The 23,328-nt window shown below is 50.0% G+C and overlaps 1 protein-coding gene across 2 annotated transcripts in view; it reads left to right on the top strand.

Moving 5' to 3' along the window:
* DOK1 (docking protein 1) overlaps window positions 1–23,328 on the top strand; it is an 85,129-nt gene that overhangs the window by 10,525 nt on the left and 51,276 nt on the right. The window contains exons 2-3 of one of the 2 annotated variants that reach the window (XM_075345408.1): window positions 6,975–7,277; window positions 12,062–12,158. In XM_075345408.1, the coding sequence (XP_075201523.1) occupies window positions 6,975–7,277; window positions 12,062–12,158 (400 nt within the window). The remainder of the gene's footprint in view (window positions 1–6,974; window positions 7,278–12,061; window positions 12,159–23,328) is intronic. The other variant, XM_075345417.1, reaches the window with a different exon arrangement.

Below are 23,328 nucleotides of genomic sequence, written 5' to 3'. Positions count from 1 at the left end.
TTTTTAGTTGTTGCTGTCCCGCTGTGAAGCACAGATCGCTGTGTGTGACAGCGAGACAGCAACAACTAAATGTGCAGGCAGCAGGGAGCCAGCTTCTGCTGAGGCTGGTAACCAATGTAAACATCGGGTAACTAAGAAGCCCTGTCCTTGGTTACCCGATATTTACCTTTGATACCAGCCTACTCCGCTCTCACTGTCAGTGCCGGCTCCTGCTCTGTGCACATGTAGCTGCAGCACACATCAGGTAATTAACCCGATGTGTGCTGTAACTAGGAGAGCAAGGAGCCAGCGCTAAGCATTGTGCGCTGCTCCCTGCTCTGTGCACATTTAGCTGCAGCACACATCGGGTTAATTAACCTGATGTGTGCTGTAACTAGGAGACTGGGGGCTGGTCACTGGTTGCTGGTGAGCTCACCAGCAACTCGTGTAGCCACGCTCCAGCGATCCCTGCCAGGTCAGGTTGCTGGTGGGATCGCTGGAGCGTCGCAGTGTGACAGCTCACCAGCAACCTCCTAGCAACTTACCAGCGATCCCTATCGTTGTTGGGATCGCTGGTAAGTTGCTTAGTGTGACTGGACCTTTAAGGATACACAAGATTTTGTAACCATGTACACTTTGTCTGTCTGATTAAACAATATGTTATAGTATAACATAATGTATGTGCTCAAAAATAGCAATTTTTATATTTGCAATACACCTTCCCTTGGAGAGTTATTAATTTCGAGCTGTTTCGCACGTCACACTATTAGTAGAAAATAGGAGTGACGTGCGTCTCGTCGTCATGAAGCCGGAAATATACCTGTCCTATATGTGGGAGTGAAGCGCTCCCTAATATTATAACTCTTACATGGGAGCCTCAAAGTCTAGGGTTCTTGTTTGAGGTTGGTCGTAAAACTTATAGCTGCCCGCATATTTCTCAGCTAAACTACCCTTGACAGCAGGGGCTAGTTCTACTCAGGAACTCTTCCCGAGTCTTAATTAACTTTTGCCACCTAGCATTTGGTGTCTTGTGTCAGAGCAGGATGTGTGATAATGGAATATGAGAGCTGACTGACATGTATGAATGTCATATCCCTCATCATATTCTTCACACCAGGGCTATCTCATAGTTTTATGCTCCAGTCCTTTTCTCCGGTGCTGTCTTAGTTTTATGCTCCAGTCCTTTTCTCCAGTGCTATTCTCTTAAGGTACCGTCACACTAAACAACTTACCAGCGATCCCAACAACGATACAACCTGATAGGGATCGCTGGTAAGTTGCTAGGAGGTTGCTGGTGAGCGGTCACACAGTCAGACGCTCCAGCGATCCCACCAGCAACCTGACCTGGCAGGGATCGCTGGAGCATCGCTGCACGGGTTGCTGGTGAGCTGTCACCAGCAACCAGTGACCAGCCCCCAGCCAGCAGCGACGCACTGAAGCGATGCTGCGCTTGGTAACTAAGGTAAATATCGGGTAACCAACCCGATATTTACCTTGGTTACCAACGCACCCATACACGTGCAGAGAGCAGGGAGCAGCACACACTGCTTAGCGCTGGCTCCTTGCTCTCCTAGCTACAGTACACATTGAGTTAATTAACCGATGTGTACAGCAGCTACATGTGCAGAGAGCAGGGAGCCGCGCACACCGCTTAGCGCTGGCTCCTTGTACTCCTAGCTACAGTACATATCGGGTTAATTACCCGATGTGTACTCTGCTACACGTGCAAGGAGCAGGAGCCGACACTGACAGTGAGAGCGGCGGAGGCTGGTAACGAAGGTAAATATCGGGTAACCAAGGACAAGGCTTCTTGGTTACCCGATGTTTACCGTGGTTACCAGTGTCCGCAGAAGCCGGCTCCTGCTGCCTGCACATTTCGTTGTTGCTGTCACACACAGCGATGTGCGCTTCACAGCGGGAGAGCAACAACTAAAAAATGGCCCAGGCCATTCAGCAACAACCAACGACCTCACAGCAGGGGCCAGGTTGTTGCTGGATGTCACACACAGCAACATCGCTAACAACATCGCTGCTACGTCACAAAAGATGTTCGTTAGCAGCGATGTTGCTAGTGATGTTGCTTAGTGTGACGGGGCCTTTAGTTTTATGCTCCAGTTCTTTTCCCCGGTGCTATCTCTTAGTTTTATTCTCCATTCCTTTTCCCCGGTGCTATCTCTTAGTTTTATTCTCCATTCCTTTTCCCCTGTGCTATCTCTTAGTTTCATGCTCCAGTCCTTTTCCCCGATGCTATCTCTTAGTTTCATGCTCCAGTCTTTTTCCCCGATGCTATCTCTTAGTTTCATGCTCCAGTCCTTTTTCCTATTGCTATCTCTTAGTTTCATGCTCCAGTTCTTTTCCCCGGTGCTATCTCTTAGTTTCATGCTCCAGTCCTTTTCCCTGATGCTATCTCTTAGTTTTATGCTCCAGTCCTTTTCCCCGGTGCTATCTCTTAGTTTTATTCTCCAGTCCTTTTCCCCGGTGCTATCTCTTAGTTTCATGCTCCAGTCCTTTTCCCTGATGCTATCTCTTAGTTTTATGCTCCAGTCTTTTTCCCCGGTGCTATCTCTTAGTTTTATGCTCCGGTCCTTTTCCCCGGTGCTATTGCTTAGTTTTATGCTCCGGTCCTTTTCCCCGATGCTATCACTTCATTTTATGCCCCAGTCCTTTTCCCCGGTGCTATCTCTAAGGCCCCTTTCACACGTCAGTGATTCTGGTACGTTTGTGCTTTTTTTAAAACGTACCAGAATCACTGACATACGCAGACCCATTATAATCAATGGGTCTGCTCACACATCAGTGATTTTTCACTGAACGTGTCTCCGTGCAGCGTGCACCCTTCGCCGTGATTCTGCACGGAGACATGTCAGTTTTTGTCTGGCATCACTGATGACCCACGAACCACACTATGGTGTGATCCGTGTGTGATCAGTGAAACACGTACAAGAAAATCACGGACATATTAAATATTCAAAATTTTCAACTTACCTTGCCTGCGATTCGCTGTGCCTGCTCTGCTCTCGACAGCTCCTGCCTGGCTCATGAATATTCATGAGAGCAGGAACAGCCGACCAGGAAGTAGGTGCTGAAAGCGGTGGGCGGACGCTGCAGAGCCGAGGAGATCAGCACCATGGACAGCAGCAGTGAAGGCAGGTGAGTAATGTCCATATGCAATCACGGATCACGGATTGCACATGGACAACCCACGTGTGCCGTGAATCACGGAACACGGAGGGACATGTGCGTGTTTTACACGTCAGTGAAGAATGTCAGTGTTTTTCACTGACGTGTGAAACGGGCCTTAGTTTTATGCTCCAGTCTTTTTCTCCAGTGCTATCTCTTAGTTTTATGCTCCAGTTCTTTTCCCCGGTGCTATCACTTCGTTTTATGCTCCGGTCCTTTTCCTCGGTGCTATCTGATAGTTTTATGCTCCAGTCCTTTTCTCCAGTGTTATCTCTTAGTTTTATGCTCCGTTTCTTTTCCCCAGTGCTATCTCTTAGTGTTATGCTCCGGTCCTTTTCTCCGGTGCTATCTGATAGTTTTATGCTCCAGTCCTTTTCTCCAGTGCTATCTCTTAGTTTTATGCTCCAGTTCTTTTCTCCAGTGCTATCTCTTAGTTTTATACCCCAGTCATTTTCCCCGATGCTATTAACTCGCCCAGGTCTAGGTTGTACTTGGTCCTGGGCCGTATATTTACGGGGACAGTTCACTGGGTGGCCATTGCCGAGTTGCGTGACCCTGGGGGTCACTTGAAGGGGGTTATGTACAGGGGAATATTTATAAAGTTTGTATCGTGACGCCACTTGTGGGTTGCAGTTATGGAGATGGAAATGCCGCTGCACAGTTTCTCACCGCTGGGGCTGATGTTAGTGGCAGCCTGGGTATTGGGCCCTCCACATGTAGGGCCAGGGCCCCAGGGTGTAGATGATGAGTTAGGCACGGAAAGGTAGGCCACACAAGGGATTGCAGTCTAACTGGGTTCTATACTCACAGCGGTTTGATGGCTGGTACCCGGAGGAAGGCTGGTCCTCACAACTGGTTACCTTAGTCACAGTGCCGGATTGGTGACCTAGTGACTTCTTTCCCCTGCACCCTTCTCTAGTTGGTGAGTCCCCATGTCTTGGAGTGTCTGGGGATCCCCTCCTGGTAGTCTCTCAGTCTTTACGCCGTATGGCAAGCAGTTTGAACCCTGTAGGGTCGGTGTTCCGTTCCAGTCCCTTGTTCTCCCATCACTGCTGGTGCCCCCGGACTTTACAGTCAGTGAGGTCCTAGATGGTCCCCTCACTGTGCAGATTTTATCAAGTCTGTCTGGAGCGTTTGCCTGACCTAGGGCTCTGTACCCCGTCGGTTCTATGATGTCGGGAGTACTCCACCGTACTTCACCGGCAGTCAGAAGCCTGTGCCCTAAGGTCGCCGTTACAGTCTGTCAGTGCGGTTACGTCCGTCTCCTCTCACTTCCACTTACTGACTCCACTGACTGTCTGACCCCTCCCACCTGGTTGTCGTCTAGTGAACTGGATCAGCTCTACCCCTAGGTGGTCATCCATTTGGTCCAACTCTAGTCTGTCACCAGGGGAATGGGGAAAAACATGGATTATAATGTGTTTTGCTGTTACCGGCACTGGTCTTCCAGGTTCTTGGGGGTAGGCCCTGCATCTTTGACAGGATGCAGTACCTTGTAGGTCCTGATAGTGTAGCGCCCCTGAACCTATCGCTTAGTGTTATGCTCCAGTCCGTTTCCCCGATGCTATTACTTAGTTCTGTTCTTCTCATATTACATTGGTCAGGTCTCTTTGCCACATTCCCAGTGTTGATGTATACCGGTCGGCTCACTGGGGATATATACAGCTTTTTCTTCACCGTGTTGGATTGGGTTGAGGTCTGGGGACTGTGGGGACAATTCAGCTCCTCTACTTTATGGTCATTGAACCATTTCTTCTCCAATCTCGGCATATGCTTCGGGTCGTTCTCCTGCTGGAACACTATGTCGTGCTTTTCATACCCATAGTACTCGAGTGTATGAAGTAGCTGTATGATCCTCACATGTAGCTCTGTATTAAGGCTAACATCCATCCGGGTCAAGTATCCAACGCCTTTGGCTGTAAACATCCCCATATCATAAGGCTTCCTCCACGGAACCTGACAGTTTCTTGATCTGTTTGCCCCTTTTCCCCCTGTTTCTTCCCATTTTCCCCATCAGAGCCGTCTATTGACTTTCATGTCTTCACTGCAAATCACTTGTTTCCAATCTTCCACTTTTTGTTCTTCTTTGTAATCTGGAGCTAACGCTTCTTATGATGATATTACAGTTGAGGCTTCTTCACCTTTATTCGGCCAGCATTCCAGACTTGTGTAACACGCGTCGCTCGGCGCTTGTATGGACATCTGTGATCTCACTATTATGAAGCAGATGAGCCGCCTCCACTGCCGGTGTCACCAGACCTGATAGACCTTGTAATGAGCGACTTGGTGACTCCGATATTTGCCTGGATGTTCACCTCTTAGTTTTTGAATGAATGTATGGACTTCATTTTGTATTTCCGCCTCTCATGGCCTCACATTATGCAGTTTAGCAATTTTCTTGGCAGAGACGATGATGATGGATAATGTAACTCCTCATTTCTTGGTAAATCTTCTTCATGGCGGCTCTTCAATTCAAACCAGTGACCTTTCACTCGGAAATCAACCTAATAAGACACTGAGCTATTGGGGAATGTGACAACAGGTTGTAATTTGTAGTATACAGGAAGAAAAAGAGTAAAACAGTAACAATGCAGAGATGAGAATCTGCAGAACTAATCATATGCAGAATAGCTGCAAGTCATTTTTTGTGTGAAATAGCCAAGATGATTGTCTATAAAATGAGGGTCGTCTCAAACCCAGAGCTGTAGAGGACGGTGAGATATGGAGCCAGAAAGTCACAAGGTCAGAACATTGTTACCCTTTTGCTCCTCAGTGTACCAGGGCTGCCGTTGTACCAATGGCTCAGATGATCTGCTGCTTCCTCACTTTCCTTGAATTCTGGTTAATCATTTTTTGGTGACTTCTTCTGGTCTAAACATAAATGCTCACTTCCCCATCGCTGTGTCCATGAGGCCGAGCTGATATGTTACTCCCCTTATGTAAGAAGTATTGCAAAGAGATCTGGTCCAGGACTGGATATCACCATATCAAAACACCCAGAGAGGAGCTGGGACTAAACGTCCTACATACCAGCCACATCCAGAGCTCTTCTGAATTGCCACCATGCCCTGGACATAGTTGGATGGTTTTTTTTAATGTTTGGGGTGCACATATTTTGTCTCCTTCATTCGCTGCTTCTTTTCTGGAGTTATTGTGGTGCTGGATGTTAGTGATCACTATATGGGGCTTCATCCATCATGGCTGCTCCTGTACAGTCACCGCCTTTGAGTGAGCCTCAGCTTCTCTTGGATCATCTTTCTTAAAGGCACGGTCCAACACTTGTAAATAACATGAGCGGAGACCTGCATCACCAGCCACACGTTTCCTGTTGTGTAGGCCCTGCCTGAATCCATGTAAGTCCGTCAGTGAGAGCCATCGCTCTGTGTGCGCGAGAAGTGGGATCGCCCTGGTCAGGCTGTGAAGCCACTACCCATGGCTGGTGTGAGGCTGAGGTGGAGTCTAAGGACAGTTACTGGTGTAAATGGCTACTAAAGTATGATAGAGGCAGTCAGGAAGGGTCAGAATCTTTTGAGGTTTGTATTGCTCACATTTAGAAGAAATCTTGAAAAGTTAATAAGCTGGGGTCTCCCAGACGCCAAAGCAGATGACGTTGGGGCCTTCATTTGTGTCTTCAACTGAGGACATCATATGATGACAAGTGTTGCCCAGTACGGGTGGAGAGCGGTCGCAGTAGTCATAGACCTGAATGGTGGCATATACCCCCACAGGTCAGGCTGGTTCTGCCCATGTTCTCGATGATTCCCTTGGGACTTGTGCTTGTACTGACATTGTGTCTCCCATATATTTTCTGACAGAAGTGGAAGAGATGCTACGTGGTCTTGTATCCAGACTCCCAGTTTGGCGTGGCGCGATTAGAGATCTATGACTGGAAGGATGGCACATTGGTTGGAGAGAAGTTACATGCCCGTCGAGCTACTGACCGTAAGGTTGTGCGTCTGGCAGAGTGTATACATGTGGCTCCTGCTCCCACAGAGAATGGACATAAAGAAAACATGGCGGCTTTCATCATAGAGACCAGTGACAAGACCATGCTGCTCTCTGCCGAGCGCCCGCTGTGCGAGGAATGGGTGCAGAGGTTGAGCGAGATCGCCTTCCCGGTGAGTAGCATCAGAAAGATGTATAAGTGTCAGCTCCTGGGTCAGGAGCAGAAAACAATGGTGGAAGACAATCTTCACCGATCCTGGTGTCCCACATATGTCTGCTCCATAGAGATGACAAACACCATATATCTGCTTTATAGTGATGTCTCTGCTGTCTGCTCCATAACGGCAATGACCCTGTCATGTCTGATCCTTAGAGGCAACGACCACAACTGTGTCTGCTCCATAGAGGCAACGACCCCACCGTGTCTGCTCCATAGAGGCAACGACCACCACTGCGTCTGCTCCATAGAGGCAACAACCCCACTGTGTCTGCTCTATAGAGGCAACGACCACCACTGTGTCTGCTCCTTAGAGGCAACGACCACAACTGTGGCTGCTCCATACAGGCAACAACCCCACCGTGTCTGCTCCATAGAGGCAACGACCACCACTGTGTCTGCTCCATAGAGGCAACAACCCCACTGTGTCTGCTCTATAGAGGCAACGACCACCACTGTGTCTGCTCCTTAGAGGCAACGACCACAACTGTGTCTGCTCCATAGAGGCAACAACCCCACCAAGTCTGCTCCATAGAGGCAACGACCACCACTGTGTCTGCTCCATAGAGGCAACAACCCCACTGTGTCTGCTCTATAGAGGCAACGACCACCACTGTGTCTGCTCCATAGAGGCAACGACCCCACCGTGTCTGCTCTATAGAGGCAACGACCACCACAGTGTCTGCTCCATAGAGGCAACAACCCCACTGTGTCTGCTCTAGAGAGGCAACGACCACCACTGTGTCTGCTCCATAGAGGCAACGACCCCACCGTGTCTGCTCCATAGAGGCAACAACCCCACTGTGTCTGTTCTATAGAGGCAACAACCACCACTGTGTCTGCTCCATAGAGGCAACGACCCCACCGTGTCTGCTCCATAGAGGCGATGATGACCCCCACCATGTCTGCTCCATAGAGGCAACAACCCCACTGTGTTTGCTCCATAGAGGCGATGATACCCCGCTGTGTCCGCTCCATAGACGGGATGACCCCACTGTGCCTGCTCCATAGAGGGGATGACCCCGCTGTGTCCGCTCCATAGAGGGGATGACCCCGCTGTATCCGCTCCATAGAGGCGACAACCCCACCCTGTCCGCTCCATAGAGGGGATGACCCCGCTGTGTCCGCTCCATAGGGAGGATGACCCCACTGTGTCTGCTCTATAGAGGCTACAACCCCACCCTGTTCATTCCATAGAGGAGATGACCCCGCTGTGTCCGCTCCATAGAGGAGATGACCCCACCCTGTCTGCTCCATAGAGGCGACATCTCCACCCTGTCCGCTCCATAGAGGAGATGACCCTGCCGTGTCCGCTCCATAGAGGGGATGACCCAACCCTGTCCGCTCCATAGAGGAGATGACCCCGCCGTGTCCGCTCCATAGAGGGGATGACCCAACCCTGTCCGCTCCATAGTGGAGATGACCCCGCCGTGTCCGCTCCATAGAGGGGATGACTTAACCCCGTCCGCTCCATAGAGGGGATGACCCAACCCTGTCCGCTCCATAGACGAGATGACCCCGCTGTGTCCGCTCCATAGAGGGGATGACCCCTCTGTGTCTGCTCCATAGAGACAACAACCCCACCCTGTCCGCTCCATAGAGTGGATGATCCCACCCTGTCCGCTCCATAGAGGAGATGACCCCGCTGTGTCCGCTCCATAGAAGGGATGACCCCTCTGTGTCTGCTCCATAGAGACGACAACCCCACCCTGTCCGCTCCATAGAGTGGATGACCCCACCCTGTCCGCTCCATAGAGGAGATGACCCCGCCGTGTCCGCTCCATAGAGGGGATGACCCAACCCTGTCCGCTCCATAGAGTGGATGACCCCACCCTGTCCGCTCCATAGAGGAGATGACCCCGCTGTGTCCGCGCCATAGAGGAGATGACCCCGCTGTGTCCGCTCCATAGAGGAGATGACCCCGCTGTGTCCGGTCCATAGAGGGGATGACCCCACTGTGTCTGCTCTATAGAGGGGATGACCCCGCTGTGTCCGCTCCATAGAGGAGATGACCCCGCTGTGTCCGCTCCATAGAGGGGATGACCCCACTGTGTCCGCTCCATAGAGGGGATGACCCCGCTGTGTCCGCTCCATAGAGGAGATGACCCCGCTGTGTCCGCTCCATAGAGGGGATGACCCCACTGTGTCCGCTCTATAGAGGAGATGACCCCGCTGTGTCCGCTCCATACAGGAGATGACCCCGCTGTGTCCGCTCCATAGAAGGGATGACCCCGCTGTGTCCGCTCCATAGAGATGACCCCGCTGTGTCCGCTCCATAGAGGAGATGACCCCGCTGTGTTCGGTCCATAGAGGGGATGACCCCACTGTGTCTGCTCTATAGAGGGGATGACCCCACTGTGTCTGCTCCATAGAGGAGATGACCCCGCTGTGTCTGCTCCATAGAGGGGATGACCCCGCTGTGTCCGGTCCATAGAGGGGATGACCCCACTGTGTCTGCTCTATAGAGGGGATGACCCCGCTATGTCCGCTCCATAGAGGGGATGACCCCGCTGTGTCCGGTCCATAGAGGAGATGACCCCGCTGTGTCCGCTCCATAGAAGGGATGACCCCTCTGTGTCTGCTCCATAGAGACGACAACCCCACCCTGTCCGCTCCATAGAGTGGATGACCCCACCCTGTCCGCTCCATAGAGGAGATGACCCCGCCGTGTCCGCTCCATAGAGGGGATGACCCAACCCTGTCCGCTCCATAGAGTGGATGACCCCACCCTGTCCGCTCCATAGAGGAGATGACCCCGCTGTGTCCGCGCCATAGAGGAGATGACCCCGCTGTGTCCGCTCCATAGAGGAGATGACCCCGCTGTGTCCGGTCCATAGAGGGGATGACCCCACTGTGTCTGCTCTATAGAGGGGATGACCCCGCTGTGTCCGCTCCATAGAGGAGATGACCCCGCTGTGTCCGCTCCATAGAGGGGATGACCCCACTGTGTCCGCTCCATAGAGGGGATGACCCCGCTGTGTCCGCTCCATAGAGGAGATGACCCCGCTGTGTCCGCTCCATAGAGGGGATGACCCCACTGTGTCCGCTCTATAGAGGAGATGACCCCGCTGTGTCCGCTCCATACAGGAGATGACCCCGCTGTGTCCGCTCCATAGAAGGGATGACCCCGCTGTGTCCGCTCCATAGAGATGACCCCGCTGTGTCCGCTCCATAGAGGAGATGACCCCGCTGTGTTCGGTCCATAGAGGGGATGACCCCACTGTGTCTGCTCTATAGAGGGGATGACCCCACTGTGTCTGCTCCATAGAGGAGATGACCCCGCTGTGTCTGCTCCATAGAGGGGATGACCCCGCTGTGTCCGGTCCATAGAGGGGATGACCCCACTGTGTCTGCTCTATAGAGGGGATGACCCCGCTATGTCCGCTCCATAGAGGAGATGACCCCGCTGTGTCCGCTCCATAGAGGGGATGACCCCGCTGTGTCCGCTCCATAGAGGGGATGACCCCGCTGTGTCCGCTCCATAGAGGAGATGACCCCGCTGTGTCCGCTCCATAGAGGGGATGACCCCACTGTGTCCGCTCTATAGAGGAGATGACCCCGCTGTGTCCGCTCCATACAGGAGATGACCCCGCTGTGTCCGCTCCATAGAGGGGATGACCCCGCTGTGTCCGCTCCATAGAGATGACCCCGCTGTGTCCGCTCCATAGAGGAGATGACCCCGCTGTGTCCGGTACATAGAGGGGATGACCCCACTGTGTCTGCTCTATAGAGGGGATGACCCCACTGTGTCTGCTCCATAGAGGAGATGACCCCGCTGTGTCCGCTCCATAGAGGGGATGACCCCGCTGTGTCCGCTCCATAGAGATGACCCCGCTGTGTCCGCTCCATAGAGGGGATGACCCCGCTGTGTCCGGTCCATAGAGGAGATGACCCCGCTGTGTCTGCTCCATAGAGGGGATGACCCCGCTGTGTCCGCTCCATAGAGGAGATGACCCCGCTGTGTCCGCTCCATAGAGGAGATGACCCCTCTGTGTCCGGTCCATAGAGGGGATGACCCCACTGTGTCTGCTCCATAGAGGAGATGACCCCACTGTGTCTCCTCTAGAGGAGATGACCCCACTGTGTCTCCTCTAGAGGAGATGACCCCGCTGTGTCTGCTCCATAAAGGGGATGACCCCGCTGTGTCTGCTCTATAGAAGTGACGACGCCACTATGTCTGCTTCTTAGAGGCGATGATCCCACTGTGTCTGCTCCATAGAGAAGACAACCCCACCCTGTCCACTCCATAGAGGGGATGACCACACTGTGTCCGCTCTATAGAGGTGACGACCCCACTGTGTCTGCTTCTTAGAGGCGATGACCCCGCTGTGTCCGCTTTATAGATATGATAATCCCACTGTCTTCTCTATAGAGACCATGACCCCACCGTGTCCTCTCTATAGAGACGATGACTCTGCCGTGTCCTCTCTATAGAGACGATGACTCTGCCGTGTCCTCTTTATAGAGACCATGACCCCACCGTGTCCTCTCTATAGAGACGATGACTCTGCCGTGTCCTCTCTATAGAGACGATGACTCTGCCGTGTCCTCTCTATAGAGACAATGACCCAACTGTGTCCCCTCTATAGAGATAATGACCCCGTCTATCCACTCTATAGAGGTGACGACCCCGCAGTGTTTGTTCTATAGAGGTGACGACCCCGCCATCTTGTAGTCAGGTGAGATGTTGAATGTTTTTCTCCGCTGTTCTTGACCTGATACTTCTATGTTTCCTCTTAGGGGAAGGTCAATGGCTCCCTGGACAAGGGCTCCGAGGCTGATGCGGCCACATCTCTGGAGATGGCTGTGAACAGCATTTACTTCTCTAGAGAGGAAGGTAAGAGGATGTGAATGGTAGAAGATGAGGTCAGGAAGGGTCAAATCTGTAACTCCCGGCTGCGGGGTTTCAAAGGCTCGACCACCAAAAGCCAACAGTGCAAAGCACTTGCAGGGAGCAGGGTATCAGATAGAACTCAACTTTTATGAAATAGAGTTAAAAAGTATTCACGTGTGTGTATACAGGGCCTTGAAAAAGTATTCATACCCTGTTACACCCACAAGCAAACCTCTGTTACTGGGATTTTATGTGATACCAGCACAAAGTAGTCAAAGTATTTGTGATGTGTAAAGGAAATGATACCCGCTTTTCTAATTATTTTATATACAGTCATGCTTAAAAGTGTTGGCACCCTTCAAATTGTTCTAGAAGTATTTCTCCCAGAAAATTATTGCAGTTACAAGTTTTGTTATACACATGTTTATTTGTTTTGTGTGTTTTGGAACAACACAAGAAAAAAAGGAAAAATGGACATAATTTCACACAAAACCCCAAAATGGGCAAGAGAATGTTATTGGCATCTTTCCAAAATTGTGGGTAAACAGCTTTGTTTCCAGCATGTGATGCTCGTACAAATGCACCTGTGGCAAGAAACAGGCGTGGGCAATATGAAAATCACACCTGAAACCAGATAAAAAGGGGAGAAGTTGCCTCCATCTTTGCATTGTGTCTGTGTGAGCCACACTAAGCATGGAGACCAGAAAGAGCAGAAGAGAACTGTCTGATGAAGCTTAATATTTGGTTGCATGTCCTCTAATCTTTGGAATAAATCCCTTCCATCAGTCGCCTCCTATACCCGTCCACAAGCTTCATCCTCCTCTCACCTTGAATCTCGCACTCTTCTTTATAAACTGCTCCAGGTCTCTCATATTTGAAGGCACCTTCTCTCAATAGGGATTTTCAGATGTCCCCACAGGTGTCAATGGGGTTTAGATCCAGACTCATTGCGGCCACTTCAGAACTGCTCAGCACTTTATTTTTGTGATGCTAGTCACTACTTATGGGTAACACGAACGGTAGAGTAGTCAGATAAGCCGAGGTTAGGTACCAGGAGGACACGTAGTGGATTTCAGGACTATACAGAGCAGTGGCGTAACTAGAGTTTGATGGGCCCTGGTGCAAACTTTGGACCGGGGCCCCCCTCCATGTACACAACACTTAGGGTACGGGATAATGATGCTGACACTTGGCTTTTACCCACAGCACCCAGGTTTCCCATGATCTAAAATCCCTCTATCAGCACCCTGCTTTCCCATGCTCTGTCATACATCTTTCCCTCAGCACCCAGCTTTCCCATATCAGAGCATGGGAAAGCTGGGTGCTGAGAGATGTATAGCAGAGCATGGGAAAGCTGGGTGCTGAGAGATGTATAGCAGAGCATGGGAAAGCTGGGTGCTGAGAGATGTATAGCAGAGCATGGGAAAGCTGGGTGCTGAGAGATGTATAGCAGAGCATGGGAAAGCTGGGTGCTGAGAGATGTATAGCAGAGCATGGGAAAGCTGGGTGCTGAGAGATGTATAGCAGAGCATGGGAAAGAGCCCTTTTCCCTCAGCACAAAACATTCCCATCCCATACTTGTATCTTTTTCCTCCCTCATATATAGTTCTCCAAATACTATAATGGCCCCCACATAGCCTTCCATATAGTATAAAGGGTCCCACATAACCCTTTATATATTAGAATGCACCCCCATAGTCCTCCATGTATTACAATGCATTTCCCATAGTTCTCCATATTTTATACTGCACCACAGTCCCCCATGCTTTATAATGCACCCCCACAGACCATGTGTAAGGTAGCCTCCATAGTCCTCCATATATTATAATGTAGCCCCCATAGTCCTATATGTATTATAATGCAGCCCCATAGACCTCCATGTATAATGCGCTGCTATAGTCTATGTATAAGGTGTCCTTCATGTTTATTATGCAGTCCCATAGACCTCCATGTATCATGCAGCCAGCACCCCCAGGCCTCCATCTATTATGCAGCCAGTCCCACTAGGGCCTCCATGTGTCATGCAGCCAGCCCCACCAGGTGTCATGCAGCCAGCCCCACCAGGGCCTCCATGTGTCATGCAGCCAGCCCCACCAGGTGTCATGCAGCCAGCCCCACCAGGGCCTCCATGTGTAATGCAGCCAGCTTCCCCCGGGCCTATATGTGTCATGCAGCCAGCCCCCCCAGGGCCTCTATGCGTCATGCAGCCAGCTTCCCCAGGGCCTCCATGTGTCATGCAGCCAGATTCCCCAGGACCTCCATGTGTCATGCAGTCGGCCCCCCCAGGGCCTCCATGTGTCATGCAGCCAGCCCCCCCAGGGCCTCCATGTGTCATGTAGCCAGCCCCCCCCAGGTGTCATGCAGCCAGCCCCCCCAGGGCCTCCATGTGTCATGCAGCCATCCCCCCCAGGGCCTCCATGTGTCATGCAGCCAGCCCCCCCCCAGGGCCTCCATGTGTCATGCAGCCATCCCCCCCAGGGCCTCCATGTGTCATGCAGCCAGCCCCCCCCCAGGGCCTCCATGTGTCATGCAGCCAGCCCCCCAGGGCCTCCCTGTGTCATGCAGCCAGCCCCCCCCCCCCCAGGTGTCATGCAGCCAGTTCCCCCAGGGCCTCCATGTGTCATGCAGCCAGCCCCCTCAGGGCCTCCATGTGTCATGCAGCCAGCCCCCCCAGGGCCTCCATGTGTCATGCAGCCAGCCCCCCCAGGGCCTCCATGTGTCATGCAGCCAGCCCCCCCAGGGCCTCCATGTGTCATGCAGCCAGCCCCCTCAGGGCCTCCATGTGTCATGCAGCCAGCCCCCCCAGGGCCTCCATGTGTCATGCAGCCAGCCCCCAGGGCTTCTATGTGTAATGCAGCCAGCCCCCAGGGCTTCTATGTGTAATGCAGCCTGCCAGCCAGCCCCACCAGGGCCTCCATGTATCATGCAGGCAGCTTCCTCAGGCCTATATGTGTCATGCAGCCAGCAAAATAAAAAAAACAAGTACCTCTCAACTCCTTCTGACCCCTGCGACTGCGGTAGTTATGCCCCTGCCCCCATATGTCACACACCCTGCTCCCTATACAGCCTGCACCCCCATATCACACACACACCCTGACCCACATATCTCACCCTGCCCGTACCCCAACTTACCCCTCTCAAACACTCTGCACCCTTCACATGCTTCTGTCACAGTCTGCAGCCCTCATATGCCCCTCACCCTGCAGCCCCTCCCCTCATGTCCCCTCTTTTCTCATTACCACTCATGTGTTCGAAGTATCTTCTCCTGCTTTCTCCCCGGCATCCTGTGTCTCCTTCCACACAGTCACATGGGCGTGACATCATCGCAGGTCCTGGTAGGGATGGTTTCCGTCTGCCGTGCAGGAGCACATCTCCTCTGCAGCAGGTCAGGAACGTCTCTGCCCCCCCTGCAGACACTGGGCCCCCCTGACTCACAGGCCGGCCCCCTAATGGTCGCGCAGTCGGCCACTACATAGTGGCACTACACATAGGGGCCCGGCAGCCGGCTCTGCAGAGCGGCTGCCGGGCCCCTATAACCCTGCGGGCCCGGTCGCAGTGGCGACCTCTGCGACCGCGATCGTTACGCCCCTGATACAGAGGCTAAGTCAGGTCACGATCCAAGGTCAAGTTTCCAGGGAGGCATGTAAAGAATAAAGAGAGGCAACTGGGATGTGGTCAGGTAACAGTCCGAGGTCAAAATATTAGGGGGCCATGTCAGGAACAGGGACCGGGCAGAGGGGAATGATCCAGGAAGTCGAGTAACTGCCAAGAGCTAAGCGTCCAGGGAACAACACGGTATCCACCGTTGGACACTTAGCTCTTGGCTGTTACTGGACTTCCGGGATCATTTTCCTTCAGCTGAATGGCTTACTATTCTCCCGGTCTTGTGCAGAATCTCCTCCTTTGAGGAGGTTGTGAACTTATTTACATATCTTGCACCTCTTCTCTTTGTCTGTATAATCCAGAGAATTTATTGATGTATGGTAGCTACAAATTTGATGATTCATATTTCATATTCAGATTCACTGAAGGCCCTTATCGTGCGTTTTCTTTTTGAATACTTGACATTCACAAATTTCACATCATTTGTGCATTTTCCAGTGACCTAGCCTCTTGATTCTCATCGACCTACTCCTTATCAATTTGCCTGTGATTACTAACAGGCTTCATCAGATAAAGATAATACCATCTTGATCTCTTATATACAGCTGGTTCCTACTGACGAAGGTTGATATTTTTGACCGAAATGTCTATTAATCTAGTTGTGAACTGTTGGCTGTAAAAAATAAATCAACTAATTATATCTACTCTTGGAGTGCCTAGTCTCATTGTCTTGTTACGGAGTTGGATCCTACTAGCGCACCCAATCCTACAGAAGTGCCATGTCCTTATTTACTGTCAATCAACTACTGACAGCTCAGATAAACACAGCAGTGACTCTTATTGCGTGTGAGATGCACTTCATGGAGTAAAAGTGAGAGTACCCTCTCTGCCAGGGGGCCACTGGACCATCAAGTTTCCCAGGGACCCTCCGATGGAATGCTCTGACCAACTGATTGGCCCTCACAGGATGGCTGGAAAGCCAGGATCTCTCTTCAGGTCCATATCCCTTCCAATGAACCAGATACTGAAGGGAATTCCAGATCTTTGGAGAATAAATGATCCTTTGCACTTTGTACTCTAAACCTCCATCAATGGAAACAGGAGGAGGTGGGGTCGAGGGAGACAAAGTTGAGGGAAGAAATTCTTTCAATGGAGATTTGTAAAACACATTAGGGATACGAAAAGACTGAGGCAGTTTCAATCTAAAGGCCACCTCCACAATCTCAAAAATCCACCTTAATCACCTCCAGAACTTCAAAGGGGCAATGCATTTAGGACCCAGCTTCACCAAGGGTACCTTCAGTTTAATATTCTTGACAATAACCAAACCTTATCTCTCACCTTGAATACGTGACCTGTAGAACGTTTCCTATCAGCCTTCCATTTCTGGCGAAATTGGCCCCCCCCAATATTCTTTTGAACCTCCCTCCAGACATCCCCAAGTCTCTGTATGGCCACCTCTACTCCAGGACACCCAGAACTTATACTAGAAAATTCTCCAAAATGGGGGGTAATTACAATAGATTGGCGAGGTTCCAGAGGACTGATTGACTCAACTGTTAAAGGCGAACTCTGCAAGAGGCAGAAATGAGGACCAGTCCTCCTGCTGAGCCGCAACAAAACATCTTAACATTTGTTCCAATAACGGATTTGTCCTCACTGTATGACAGTTGGTTTCAGGGTGATAGGCAGAGGAAAATGACAAATCATTCCCCAATCTTTTACAAGACGCCCTCCAAAACTTAGAAATTAATTGCACTCCCCTGTCGCACACAATATTCAGAATGATTCCATGCAATTTTACCACATGATTGATGAACAACCTGGAAAGTGTTTCGGCATTAGGGAACTCTAATAAGGGGATGAAGTGAGCTTGTTTTCTAAATCTGTCAACCACCAACCAAATAACCGCCTTCCCACCAGACACAGGTAAATCAGTATTGCAAGGACATACTTTAGCGCATGTGCAAATTTCACAAGAAGATACAAATCTTTGACATCATTAAGCAAAGACAACCAGCAGAAGAGCCTAGAAATAGCCTTTTGGGTAGCTGTGACCGCAGGGTGACCAGTCAACACAGAGTTATGACATTCCTGCAACAGATGTAACCACAGGTATAGAGGAACAAATAACTTGGACTCTGGAGTAGTGGATGACGCCAAAGACTGAGCACCATGGATCTCCGCTTCCAACTCTGAGGAAGAATGGAGATGGAGGTTCTGGAGGAAATACGTAATCAAGACTACGTGACAAAACGTCAGTGTTCACGTTCTGAGAACCTGGCCTGAGCGTGATGGAAAAATTCAATCTAGAGGAAAATAAAGACTATCTGGCCTGTGTAGGGGTCAACCGTTTGGCTGATTTCAAACTAAGCTAAATTTTTATGATCAGTCACAACCGTGACTTGACTAACAGGTCCCTCCAAAAAATGTCTCCATTCCTCAAACACTAGTTTGACAGCAAGCAACTAATGATTCCCAACATCATAGTTTTTCTTTGCAGTCGAGAATTTTTTAGAGAAAAAGGCACATGGACGAAGTTGGTTAATGTTTTAGGACCTTGAGACAATACAGCCCCTACCCCAACTTCAAAAGCAGTTACCTCCACGATGAACGGCCTCAGGAGGTTGGGCTATATGAGAACAGGAGCGGACATAAAACATTTTTTCAGCTTATTAAAGGCCCCAACTGCATTTGCTGACCAAACCCTCAGACTCGCTCCCTTACGAGTGAGGTCAGTGAGAGGTTTGACGATCTGAGAAAATCCCTTAATAAATTTTCTGTAGTAATTGGTGAACCCCAGAAATGTTGCAATGCTTTAGGTCGCTTGGTTGAACCCAATCAATTATGGCTCGCACCTTCCCAAGGGTTCATCTTGAAGCCAATAGCCGACACAATGAACCCAGGAAATGAGATTTCTTGAACAGAAAAGGTACATTTCTCTAACTTAGCGAACAAAGAATTCTCTCTAAGCCTTTGTAACACAAAATGGACATGATCATAATGAGAAACCAGATCAGGCGAAAAGATCAGAATATCTCTCCAGATAAACCACAATCAACCTTCCAACCTGTAATCAGAAAAATATAATTCATAAAGTTCTGAAATACAGCGGTGAGTCCAAAAGGATCACCAGATTCTCACACAGACCCTCCGACGTTATAAACACAGTCTTCGGGGTACTTTGCACATTGCGACATCGCGAGCCGATGCTAGCGATGCCGAGCGCGATAGTACCCGCCCCCGTCGCACATGCGATATCTTGTGATTCCTGACGTAGCGAACATTATCGCTATGGCAGCTTCACACGCACTTACCTGCCCTGTGACGTCGCTCTGGCCGGTGAACTGCCTCCTTCCTAAGGGGGCGGGTCGTGCGGCGTCACAGCGACTTCACACGGCAGGCGGCCAATAGAAGCGGAGGGGCGGAGATGAGCGGCCACCTTCTTCCTTCCGCATTGCCGGTGGAGGCAGTTAAGGAGATGTTCCTCGTTCCTGCGGCTTCACACACAGCGATGTTTGGTGCCGCAGGAACGACGAACAACATCGTACCTGCGGATGCACCGACATTATGAAAATGAACGACGTGACACAGATCAGCGATTTTTGACTGTTTCACGCACGTTCATCTTCTCTCCTAGGCGTTACCGGCGCCGGATGTGCGTCACTTTCCATTTGACCCCGACGATATCGCAGTAGCGATGTCGCAACGTGCTTAGTACCCCTTCCACTCATCACCCTCCCAGATGTGTATTAAAATATAAGTCCCTCTAAGATCGAGTTTAGAAAACCATTTGGCCCCAGTTAGCTGATTTATATAGGTTGGGGATAAGTGGAAGCGGATAGGTAATCTTAACCGTTATATTGTTCAATTCAGAGAAATCGAGGCAGGGACGGAGTCAACTGTCCTTCTTTTTAACAAAGAAAAATCCAGCTACTACAGGAGAGAAGGGAGAACAAATATGCTATTTCCGTAAACTTTCGCTTATATATACTTTTATGGCGGCCTACTCAGGGCCAGACAAGTTATACAGGCGAGCTTTAGGCAATTTGACATTAGGGAAACCGTTGGCTTGAATTCATGCTCAAGGTGGGAACTTTCCATACCAAGGTCATCTCCTGTTATGTGTTGGATATTTACCTGCGGGGTTGGTATTGGGAATCCCTTGGCTAACGGTTAATAAACTATAGCTGGAATGAGTAGAAGAATTGAACCAACATAAATAGGAGGAGAGCAGAGGTGATTGGCCTCCCCACAACATGCGATCAAAGAGCAAGCAGACCAACAAGATTAACTCTTGCTAGCCTGCCTACGAATCAGCACACAGTGGGTCAAGGCCCGAATCTGCCTGTGTTCATCCCAGACACCAGAGAAACCATTGAGCAGAGTGTCAGAATCTGCAACAGAGGACAATGCCACCATGACAGTCAGAGAAGTTTGTGCAAAAGGCAGAGTGACAGGATAGCTTGAATTTCTTTGCAACTTGATTGGGGGTTATCCACCATGCACATTATCCTGCGTTTGAATCTTTAATCAATTTCTCTCTGCCATCCATGTCCAGGGAAATTAGCTACAGAGCCATGGGTTGTAAACGTCTTAAATATTTTGCATAAAGGAATATCAAGATCTCTGGACATGGGCTTGTAACATTGAGATTGTTCATATTATTAAACAATTTTGGTTCTCCAGTCCTCAGACAGTTCTCCTCTCCTCTTTATGTTCTCCATGCTTAGTGTGGCACAACCATACACACAATGCACGGGGTTATGCTTGGGGGGAGAGCATGAGTTTAGTGGGTTAACTGGACCGAAGGCACCGTTCACTGGCCTGGAGGAGCAAACTGGACCAACTGCCGAGTCTTCACTAATGGCAACGGAGGTGGCGACTGGCACACTCGCTGGTAATTGCCCAGCATAGGGCAAGCCCAGGGATCTATGGTACTCTGGAAGCTGGCGCTAAAGATACAGCCCGTCTCTAATGATATGAGCCGCAGCAGATGACAAGAATTCGTCTAGGATGGTAGTTGTATGGATGGGAGGATGGAGTAGCAACAACCGACGTGGATGGTTGCAGCAGCAGACAATGTAGGTAACAGCTAGCGAGGATGGTATAGCAGCAGTCTTGTAATACAGGCAGCAGCGGGCTGGTTGTACACTGCAACTGAGCAGCAGAATATAGTACAATAACAGCAGCAACAGCACGGAAGACCTGAGAACTAGCAACGTATAGAAGTCATTGCCCAGGCACTTCTCCTAAGGGCAAGGTACCTTAAATTCCAGCAGCCTCTCAGCAGAGCTGAAAGGTCACTTCCAGGTCAGGGCCTTCTGGCCCTTTAAGAAAAGGGGCATGTCCACACACGCCCCCTACGGGCATTTCCAGGAGGCCTGTACCGCATGTGCAGGCCCAGGGAGACAGCAGCATGGACCAGGGATTGGCAGCCACTGCTCGACGGCCGGGTGGGTGAAAGAATAATGTGTAATTACAATATAAATTTTCTGGGAGAAAGATGTAATTTTCTGGAACAATTTCACGGGTGCCAACACATTTGAACATGACTGTATATAATCTAAAAATCGTGGGGTGCATGATGCTTTTGTACTCAGCCCCTGTAGTCAGCACTTTGTAGGACCACCTTGCTCTATCTTCCATTAGTATTCAGACCCCAGAGTCAGTACTTTATTAGACCACCTTCCTCTGTCTTTTGGAGTTTCTCCAGCTTTCACATCTAGAGGTGACAATTTCCTCCTCTCTCGCTTAGTGAGATTGGATGGAGATGTATGTGATCTCGGTAGATTTGGGTCTGGACTGTGACTGGTCCGGTCACACACAAGAATATGCTCTGATCTGAACCCTCCATTGTAGCTCCGCAAGATGTTGAGGATTGTTGTTCGGCAGCAGGAAGGTGAACCTACGACCCGGTTTTCCTCCAGGATTATCCTGTATTTAGCTCCATTCATCTGCCCATCACCTCTGACCAGCTTCCAAGCCCCTGCTGAAGAAAAGCCTCCCCCCAGTAGGATGCTGCCTCCACCATGTGTGATGGTGGGGATGATGTTTTCAGGGTGATGTGCAGGGTTAGATTTCTGCCACACCTAGAATTTTGCATTTAACCCAAAAAGTTCTCCTTTGGTCTCCAGTGACCAGAGCCTGTTTCTCTACTGCTCATTGAGGCCCCTGCTGCTTTGTCAGGTTTGTGAAGAGCACATCGCGGGCTTGGTGGGTGAGCCTGCATTTCCTTTATTGCCATTTTTCTTATTGCTTGTCCCTTATGTGACCTACTTTAGAGAAATCTGTTTTCCTGCCCCTCCAATCTAAACCAGCCAATGTATTGTGTATGCCAGAGGCGGCACTCCTTTATTCTTCATCCCTATACCTCACGCCATTTCTGAGTGTTTCATTCATTTTACGTCTAAAGGGTTTTTTTTCGGCTCAGCTGTCAACTTCTTCTTGTGCTTGTTCTACTGGATATCTACATATCTATATACACCTGTATACTTTGTACCACTTTTTAGAAAAAGTTGAGCTCTACCTTTTGGCAAAGACTCTGATTCTTGCACCTTGTAATGTTGACTTTTGATTATATTATTAGTAGAGATGATTAAATGGATTCAATGAAAATCAAATTAGAGGGAAATTTGGGGAATTCATTGGATCCATCAAATTAGCGAATCACCAAAAAAGCCCAACAGCCATTCACACATCAGCCAGAGAAGGCTCTCGGGGCTTCAGGTGCGGCCTGGCGGCTTCCTCAGAGTGCCTGGCAGTTAACATGTCACATGGTTTAGCACAGCAAATCAGAAGAGACAATCATGGCCTGTATAAAAGTAAAAGCAGAAAATACAGAGGCCATTTTGGTGACTCTGGAAAGTGAGAGGACATCAGAGCTCACATCAAGCCACAGAGGTGGAGAAAAAAGCAGAAAACACTGAAGAAACTTTACAGATGGTGAGAAGCACAGCAGTGAGATTAGTGTCTGCACCGAAGCGAGAACATAGAGATCTAACTGATCGGGTGAGAGCGCGGTCTGGCGGCAAAGAGTGATTACAATTATACAGCACACCGCTGGCGGCAGAGATTGATTACAATTATACATAGCACCGCTGGTGGCAGAGATTGATTACAATTATACAGCACACCGCTGGAGGCAGAGATTGATTACAATTATACAGCACACCGCTGACGGCAGAGAGTGATTACAATTATACAGCACACAGCTGGAGGCAGAGATTGATTACAATTATACAGCACACCGCTGGAGGCAGAGACTGATTACAATTATACAGCACACCGCTGATGGCAGAGAGTGATTACAATTATACAGCACACTGCTGGAGGCAGAGATTAATTACAATTATAGAGCACACAGCTGGTGACAGAGATTGATTACAATTATACAGCACACCGCTGGCGGCAGAGATTGATTACAATTATACATAGCACCGCTGGTGGCAGAGATTGATTACAATTATACAGCACACCGCTGGTGACAGAGATTGATTACAATTATACAGCACACCGCTGACGGCAGAGAATGATTACAATTATACAGCACACCGCTGGTGGCAGAGAT

The sequence above is a fragment of the Anomaloglossus baeobatrachus genome, chromosome 1 (assembly GCF_048569485.1).
Source record: "Anomaloglossus baeobatrachus isolate aAnoBae1 chromosome 1, aAnoBae1.hap1, whole genome shotgun sequence".
NCBI lineage: Eukaryota > Metazoa > Chordata > Amphibia > Anura > Aromobatidae > Anomaloglossus > Anomaloglossus baeobatrachus.
This window is presented reverse-complemented; position numbering and strand designations above follow the sequence as displayed.